Source organism: Protobothrops mucrosquamatus, unplaced genomic scaffold (genome assembly GCF_001527695.2).
Source record: "Protobothrops mucrosquamatus isolate PMUCROS unplaced genomic scaffold, P.Mucros_1.0 scaffold3160, whole genome shotgun sequence".
Classification (NCBI taxonomy): domain Eukaryota; kingdom Metazoa; phylum Chordata; class Lepidosauria; order Squamata; family Viperidae; genus Protobothrops; species Protobothrops mucrosquamatus.
Genome location: NW_015389160.1, coordinates 85,818 through 94,995, shown reverse-complemented (window position 1 = coordinate 94,995; position 9,178 = coordinate 85,818). Strand labels below are relative to the sequence as shown.

The window sequence follows — 9,178 nt, the reverse complement described above, 5'->3', positions numbered from 1 at the left end:
TTGTTCCAGCAAGCGGGACTGGCCTAGGGGATTTTATAGGGGTTTTAATTACTTTTAATTGGACACTTTCAAATATTTCGTTTTAATTAAATTTTAATTAGGTGTAATATGTATTTATGTTAGCTTTTTATCATTTGTCAGCCGCCCTGAGTCCGAAAGGAGAAGGGCGGGATATAAATGGAATTAATAATAATAATAAAAATAATAATAAAGCGGTACTAACACTTCACATGATCTTGATTCTATGCCTCTGTTTGTACAAACCAGGATTGTGTTAGCTTTTTTGGCTGCGGCCGCACACGGCTGGCTCACGGTCAAGTGATCGTCCACCGGGACTCCAAGGTCCCTCTCCCAGTTACTGGTTTTGAGCCAGGTCTCCCCCAATCTGTATTTGTGCCTTTGGTTTTTTTCCTGCCTAAATGTAAAACTTTGCTTTTCTCCACATTGAAACTCATTTTGTGGGATAAGGCCCATGGCCCCTTCACGACTGGTGGACTTCAACTCCCAGAATTCCTCAGCCAGTACGGGGGAACTATGGCCCCTTCATGACTGGCGGACTTCAACTCCCAGAATTCCTGAGCCAGCATGGGGGAACTATGGCCCCTTCACGACTGGTGGACTTCAACTCCCAGAATTCCTCAGCCAGCATGGGGGAACTATGGCCCCTTCATGACTCGTGGACTTCAACTCCCAGAATTCCTCAGTCAGCGTGGGGGAACTATGGCCCCTTCATGACTGTGGATTTTAACTCCCAGAATTCCTCAGCCAGCGTGGGGGAACTATGACCCCCTTCACGACTCGTGGACTTCAACTCCCAGAATTCCTCAGCCAGTACGGGGGAACTATGGCCCCTTCATGACTCACGGACTTCAACTCCCAGAATTCCTGAGCCAACATGGGGGAACTATGGCCCCTTCATGACTTCTGGACGTCAACTCCCAGCACTTTTTCCGGTGCCGTTGTAACTCCGAAATGGTCGCTAAACGAGTGTTTGTAAGTCGAGGACTATTTTTTTTCCTATCAAACAGCGACTGTCAAATGTTTTTTTTTTTCCAGCCTTTATTCTGATAAATTAATTTTTTTTCCAAGCGGGACATCTTCAAAAAGCATCTTTTTTTGGGTGGGTGGGGGAGAGAAATCAGTTGCCTCTTTGCTCCGAATGTTGCAATCCACCTTGTATTTCCTCCCCCCAACACATACACACACACACACACACACACACATTCTTTCTGGTCTTTTTTTTTCTCTTTGTTTGCTTTTTCTGAATCGCCCGGCCTGGCACGCTCCTATTTCCGCAGGCTGTGTAAACCCTTTGTGTGCCTAAATCCTTAGCCTGCGGGCACGAAGCACACAAGAGACGGTTGCACAATCCCACATTGTCGCGCTTCAAAAAAAAAAAGAAGAAGAAGAAGAAGAAGGCTTAAGACTCGTGGGGGAAGGGGATGGATGCCTGGGCCTTTGGGGCAGCAGCCGCACCCACAAAATTTGGGAAGCGAAAAGGGTTTTGGGGTTTTTTTTTTCCAAAGGGGAGCGCTTTTGTTCTTGCAACTCCAGGGGGGACTCCCCCGATTTTTTGGGGGGGGGAAAGGAAGGAGTGTCCGACAACCTTGGCCCGGGGCTGTGTTTTCCCAGCTGCCTGCCACCTTCCCGCCCACGGGCACCTCCTGCCAAGGGACCTTATCTGGACAGGGTGCCCGGGGGGTGGATTGACGCGTTCCTGCCAGCCCTTTTGTGTGGGGGGCTGGTCCGGGACGGGCATCCATGTGCAAACAGACACGGCGTTCCCTGAAAGGGCCGGCGGGCACAAGCAGCCCCGTGGGCAGGGGGGGGACGGTGTGGGGGCCAGGGGCTTTCCAAGGGCTTGGCATCCCCTGGCAGAGTGGGGGGGGGCATCGTAAGGTATGTGGCAGTGTTTTTTTTTTTTATGGGCAGGTTTGGAAGCTTATGGAGTAGTCGCCGTGCTGAGATAAAGGGCTGGTGGGTTTTCTCTGCCTCTTCTTCCTCCCTTTTCTTCTTTCTTCTGCCGCTCCCTCCTTCTTCTCCGTTTCCTCCCCCCCCCTATTTCTTCAGCTCCACCAGCCTTACTCCTCTTCCTCCAGGAGCATCCAGGCTCCTGCTCCTGCTCCTGCTCCTTCGCCACCAGCATTCCTTCTCCTCCTCCGTTTCCTCCCCTTCTTCCTTCTGGTTTTCCTTCTCCTCTTCCTCCTTCTCCTTCTCCTTCTCGTATTCCTTTTCCTTCTTCTGTTTTTTTTTCCTTCTCCTCTACCTTCTCTTTTCCTTCTGCTCCTTAATTTCTCCTTCCTTCCTTCCTCCCTCCCTCCCTTTTTCTTCCTTGTTCCTATTTCCATCTCCTCCATTCCTTTCTTCCTCCCTCCCTCCCTCCCTCCCTTTCTTTCTTCTTTGTTCCTATTTCATTCCTTCCTCCAAACCTACTTCCTTCCTTCCTTCCTTCTTCCCTCTTTCTTTCCCTTCTCCCTCCCTCCCTCCCTCCCTCATTCCTTCTTTTCTTCTTCCCTCTTTCCTTCCCTCCTCCCTCTCCCTCCCTCCCTCCCTCATTCCTTCTTTTTTTCTTCCTCTCCTTCCCTCCTCCCTCTCCCTCCCTCATTTCTTCTTTTCTTCCTCCCTCTTTCCTTCCCTCCTCCCTCTCCCTCCCTCCCTCCCTCAAATGGATTCCCAATTGTCTAGCCAACAGTGGCAGCTTCTCTGGGGGGAATCAAATCCTGGTTTAAACTAAGGAACCAAACCAGGATTGGGAACCATTTCTGCCCCCCAGCCCTCTGACAGGGGTTGGGGCAGCGGCTGCTGGCTCCGCTGGACTCTTTGAGCGCCCACCTTTTTTGCCCCCTTGATGATGATAATAATAATAATGATGATGATGATGATGATGATGATGATGATGATGATGATAATAATTATGCTAATGATAATAATAATAATAATAATAATAATAATAATAATAATAATAATAATAATAATGATAAAGATAAAGATAGTGATGGTAATAATAATGATGATGATAATGATAACAACAACAGAGTTGGAAGGGTCCTTGGAGGTCATCCAGTCCAGCCCCCTGCTCAGGCAGGAAACCCTGTCCCATTTCAGACAAAGGGCTGTCCAGTCTCTTCTTAAAAGCCTCCAGGGATGGAACATTCACATTGTGGTCATAGCCCCAGGACTACCTGTATTTGGGCATCCAGGGTGCGGATACGAATTCTGCACAGTGCGAACAAGGCGTGTGTCGGGAGGGGGGCTCAGCTCCTCAGCCGGCCTTGAAATTTCACACACACCCCCCACTTTTGTTTCCCCCCCCCTCTGGGCACAGTACTCGACCGAACTGAAGAAGCTCTACTGCCAGATCGCCAAGACCTGCCCCATCCAGATCAAGGTCATGACCCCCCCGCCCCAGGGGGCCGTCATCCGAGCCATGCCCGTCTACAAGAAGGCCGAACACGTCACTGAGGTGGTCAAGCGCTGCCCGAACCACGAACTCAGCCGGGAATTCAACGAAGGTGAGTCCAGGTTTGGGGACGGGAAGGTCCGCAATATGGAAGGGGGCCCTGGAGGTCTTCTAGTCCAGCCCCTTGCTGAAGCAGGAGACCCTAGGAGAGCGGTGGGCAACGAAATATCATTTTAATGTATGCTGATTAGAGTACATTTAAAGTGACAATAAAGTTTTTATTCTATTCTATCCTATCCTATTCTATTCTATTCCATATTTTCTATTCTATTCTATTCTATTTTCTATTCTATTCCATTCCATTCCATATTTTCTATTCTATTCTATTCTATTCTATTCTATTCTATTCTATTCTATTATTTCCTATTCTATTCTATTTCCTATTCTATTCTATTCTATTCAACTATTCTATTCTATTTTATTCTATTCTTTTTTATATTCTATTCCATTCCATTCCATTCCATATTTTCTATTCTATTCTATTCTATTCTATTCCTTTTCTCTATTCCATTCCATTCCGTTCCATTCTATTCTATATTTATTCTATTCTATTCTGTCCTTTATTCTATCTGTTCACTCAGTGACCATTCAAAATTACAATATCACTGGAAAAAAATGACTGGTCCTCTCTCCTTCCTTCCTTCCTTCCTTCCTTCCTTCCTTCCTTCCTTCCTTCCTTCCTTCCTTCCTTCCTTCCTTCCTTCCTTTCCTTCCTTCCTCCTTCCTTCCTTTCCCTTTCCCTTTCCCTTTCCCTTTCCCTTTCTCTCTTTCCTTATTTATTAAATTTTATTTTATTTTTTAAATTTGTTTGCTGCCCATCTCGCTGCATATTAAAAAAAATATTGGAAGTGTATTTGCAAAGGTTGCAGCGCCCCACGGTCGACAACCCCACCGTCCGCTTAATGACCGCAGCAATAAAAGGTCACACAATCAGGCGTGACTCGCTTAGCAACGGACGTTGTCGTCTCAGTTGCGGTCGTAAGTCAAGGACCGCCTGTGTTTCCTGTATTTCAGTTTGGAGATGGGCCGGGCGTCTTCAAGCAAAGTTTGCCAAAAACGTGGAGCCTTCCACGAAGTGAACCGACACCTGTTTCCAGTTCAAAGAGCTTTGCAAAATAAATAAATAAATAAATATGAGAATATTGTCTCTAATTATGTTTAAAATGCGAATATGAGAAAAATAAAATAAATATGAGAATATTGAATGTTGGAATGGTTTCTGTCTGCTTTTCCCAGGCCAAATTGCTCCCCCCAGCCATCTCATCCGAGTGGAAGGCAACAGCCACGCGCAGTACGTGGAGGACCCCATCACCGGGCGGCAGAGCGTCCTGGTCCCTTACGAACCACCCCAGGTGAGCTGGGGGGGGCAGGTGGGGGGGGCGTCCGAGGGGTCGCTCCAGATCTTTTCAGGCGAGGAAGATGAAGTCCACCAGGTCCAATTAAGCTGATTTATTGCTAAAAGCCTCCACCCAGACGTCTCGCTCAGCCAACACCACTGAGCACTTGCTGAGAGTTAAATAAAAGTCTGCGGAATTCAAGGGAGTTTGGACTTTGTTCGCTTGTGGCTACGTAGGGATTCTACATTGATTCCTCTTTTGACTCCATCCCCAGGTTCTGCCACTACTCCTACACATCTCATTCCCCATCTCTCTCCTTCCTTCCTTCCTTCTTTCTTTCCTTCCTTCCTCTCGTTTCTCCCTCCCTCCCTTCCTCCTTCCCTTCCTCCTCCTTTCCCTTTCCTTCCTTTTTCCCTCCCTCCCTCCTCCTTCCCCTTTCTTTCTTTCCTTCCTTCCTTCCTTCCTTCCTTTCTCCTCATTCCATTTCTACCTTTCCCTCTTTCCCTCCCTTCCTTTCCTTCTCATTCCGTTACTTCCCTTTCCTCCCTCCCTCCTTCCCCTCTCTTTCCATCCTTCCTCCTCGTTCCTTTTCTTCCTTTCTCTCTCCCTCCTCCTTCCTCTTCCTTCCTTCCTTCCTTCCTTCTCATTCCATTTCTTCCTTCCTTCCCTCCCTTCCTTTCCTTCTCATTTCATAACTTCCCTTTCCTCCCTCCTTCCCCTCTTTCCTTCCTTCCTCCTTTCCATTTCTTCCTTTTTCCCTCCTCCTTCCTCTTCCTTCCTTCCTTCCTTCCTTCCTTTCCTTCCTTTCTTCCTTCCTTCCTTCCTCCTCATTTCATTTCTTCCTTTCCCTCCCTCCTTCCCTCCCTCCCTTCCTTCCTTTCCTTCTCATTCCTTTCCTTCTCATTCCATTTCTTCTCCTCCCTCCCTCCCTCTCTCTCTTTCCTCCCTCCCTCCTTCCCCTCTCTTTCCTTCCTTCCTCCCTCCCTCCCTCCCCCTTTTCTCAGGTGGAAAAGACCAGGTCCACAAACAAAGGTCCAATTCAATGGATTTATTGCTGAAAGCCCCTGCATGGGGATCTTGGTCCACTAACTGCGGGCACCTGCTAAGAGTCAGATAAGGGGAGGCACTCAAGGGGGGCACTAAAGGATCAAGGGGAGGCACTCAAGGGGGGGGGATGGGCAGTTCCCGTGTGGCTCCATAGGGATTCTAGGCTGAGCCCTCTTTTGACTCCGCCACTCCTTCTACACCCCCTCCAGCAACCTCCCCCCCCCTTTGTGCATCAAAGAAGCAGCTTTCTTGCAGTGCCAAAAATGACAGACGCCATCTTAAATGCGAGGTACAAAATGGAGCCATACAGGATAGTTTTTCCCCGGGATCTGCCTTGAAGAGTCCTCCGTTAAAAAACGACTTTAAACAGAACCGTCCTTTGACACGCTTGTGTGATAGTTGCTAAAAAAATATATATTATATTTTTAAAGTACCGTGCCTTGTTTTTACGTGTCTGAAGCACATCTGAGCAGAGAAAACAAAATGGAGCGTTTGGCACAAAGCAGGGCACCCTTCAAATAAATAAACCGTAAAGACCGAAGACTAAAATCCGTGTGTAGTTATACACACATTTCTTTTTATTTCTTTTTTTTTGTGTACCAGAAGATCAACTCCATGAAGAGCGTATTCTTAAATGAGCCAAAGAGCTAGGCTCGCTGCAGGCTTGCAACCCCAAAAGTCCGGCTGAGAAGATTTTAAATAATCTCCAGAGATAAGTTCAAAGTCGTGAGATAAAACAGGAAAATAGAGAGAGAGATTTTTACCCCTGCGTGTGGCCGTACGGTCTGTTTCCCACTTGGAAAGAAGACGCTTCTCTGTTTCAGTCGCCGTGATTTTGCAGAAATTCCCAATTTCCTAATCTCGGCCAATGCCGAATTAACAAATCGGGAAGAAGCCTCTGCATTGTAAAGTTTCAAATTTGCTGCTAGTCCTTATGGTGCTGGCCAAAACAGGGGACCTGGTTAGCTGCAAGACAGTGAAAGAGAGGATAAAGCATCCAGGAAAGCAGGATAGTGTCTCTTTGTGATTGTGTTTGTGTGTGGGCAACTTGGTTAAGTGCAAGACAGCGAAAGAGAGGGAAAAACATCCAGGAAAGCAGGATAGTGTCTCTTTGTGATTGTGTGTGTGTGAGTGTGAGTGTGTGCAACTTGGTTAGCTGCAAGACAGTGAAAGAGAGGATAAAGCATCCAGGAAAGCAGGATAGTGTCTCTTTGTGATTGTGTGTGTGTGTGGGACCTGGTTAGCTACAAGACAGCAAAAGAGGATAAAGCATCCAGGAAAGCAGATAGTGTCTCTTTGTGATTGTGTGTGTGCGTGTGTGTGTGGGACTTGGTTAGCTGCAAGACAGGGAGAAAGCAGGAAAGTAGGATAGTGTCTCTTTGTGATTGTGATTGTGTGTGTGTCTGTGGGACTTGGTTAGCTGCAAGACAGTGAAAGAGAGGATAAAGCATCCAGGAAAGCAGGATAGTGTCTCTTTGTGATTGTGTGTGTGTGTGTGACCTGGTTAGCTGCAAGACAACGAGAAAGAGGATAAAACATCCAGGAAAGCAGGATAGCAGTCTCTTTGTGTGTTTGTGTGTCTCTGTGTGCAGAGATAACCCCCCCTACTATCTTTTGTGTGGCATCAGCAGTCGCAACACCCAACAATTAGACAGGACCTACAGCTGAGATTCTCAGGTAACTCATATTCAACCCAAACACTTCCTTTTCTCTCTCTCTCTCCCGCAAACCCAGGTTGGCACCGAATTCACAACCGTCCTCTACAATTTCATGTGCAACAGCAGTTGCGTCGGCGGCATGAACAGACGCCCCATCCTCATCATCGTGACGCTGGAAGCCAGAGAGTAAGTCCGTCGCGACGGCAGGAAATCTGAAAAAAAAAAAAAAAACTCGGGGCGCTGGGAAACTGGCATGTACTCGCGACGGTTGCCGTGTCTCCCGGGGTCACGTGACCCTCCCCCCCTTTTTGCGACCTCCTGGCAAGCCGAGCCAAAGATTCGTTCAACGGGCATGATGCTCATGTAACAACTTGCAGCGATTCACTTAACAACTGGGGCAAACCTCACTGAGCAACCGTCTCGGTTAGCGACGGGAATTTTGGGCTCAGTTGTGGTCGTAAGTTGAGGACTCCCTGGATTAGCGCCCGGCTGCTCGGGGGGGGGGGCTGAGTTCGCAGCCAGCGGTCAAAGCCCGTTTTGAGCATCGCGCCCTCCATGCTTTCCCTCTGGCTGGGTTCACATAACAAGGTAAACCCAGGTTAAGCGAGCGGAGATGCTGGTGTTTATAATGTACAGGTGGTCCTTGACTTACGACGGGTTCGAACGTACGACGAATTTCCCACCCCTCAAAAGTTACTGGCTGCCCCCCTCCCTTTCCTGCATTTACACTTGTCTGCAGCGTCCCGCAGTTGTGCGACACACACAATTTGCTGTATTCCCCCCCCCCAAAAAAATGGAGTGTTTACTTCCAGTTTGGGGGACAAAGCGCCCCATAGGAAATAGTGGATTCGCTTAACAACCGCCACGTTCGCTTAACGACCCTGGCACTCACTGAATGGCCGTGACATTCGCTTAACCACCCTGGCGTTTGCCGCAAGAAGAGATTGTAAACCTGGGTCGGTCACGTGGGCGACCTGCTTAACGACCGTCGCGACTTAAGTCGTGGTTGTAAGCCGAGGACCGACGGTATAAAGGCCTCTCCTGGGTGAATCCATCTCAGTCTGGCCTGCTTCCTGCAACGTACAACTTGGCTTTTTCGCAAAACACCCGAACTTGAAAATTCCCACGCCCGTCAATAGCAATCAGGGTTAATTCGTGGTTTGGAGCTGGCTTGGCCAGGTGACCCATATTTGTGCATGAGTCATATTTGTGCATGAGTCATGGATGGGAAGGAACAGACTTAGACTCAACCCTTCCAAGACCGAGTGGCTGTGGTTGCCGGCGCCCCGGCATAGTCAGCTGGTTCCATCGCTGTCTATAGGGGGCGAATCTTTGGCCCCCTCAGAGAGGGCGCGCAATCTGGGAGTCCTCCTGGATCCACGGCTGACACTGGAAGATCATTTGTCGGCCGTGACCAGGGGGGCGTTTTATCAGGTGCGCCTGATTTACCAGTTGCGCCCCTTTCTGGACCGGGACACTTTGCGCACAGTCACTCAGGCCCTCGTCACCTCTCGCCTGGACTACTGTAACGCTCTTTACATGGGGCTCCCTATGGGGAGCATCCGGAGGCTCCAACTGGTCCAGAATGCGGCCGCGCGGGCGGTGTTGGGAGCGACACGTCGCTCCCATGTAACGCCGCTGCTGCGCGAGCTGCACTGGTTGCCAGTGGCCTTCCG

At 48.8% G+C, this 9,178-nt stretch overlaps 1 protein-coding gene across 1 annotated transcript in view; it reads left to right on the top strand.

Moving 5' to 3' along the window:
* Nucleotides 1-3,376: 3,376 nt before the first annotated feature.
* Nucleotides 3,377-9,178, top strand: part of TP63 (tumor protein p63) — a 42,682-nt gene continuing 36,880 nt past the window's right edge. Inside the window, exons 1-3 of the mRNA XM_015826532.1 lie at nucleotides 3,377-3,512; nucleotides 4,697-4,812; nucleotides 7,579-7,688. Of these exons, the coding sequence (XP_015682018.1) occupies nucleotides 3,392-3,512; nucleotides 4,697-4,812; nucleotides 7,579-7,688 (347 nt within the window). The 5' untranslated portion in view covers nucleotides 3,377-3,391. The remainder of the gene's footprint in view (nucleotides 3,513-4,696; nucleotides 4,813-7,578; nucleotides 7,689-9,178) is intronic.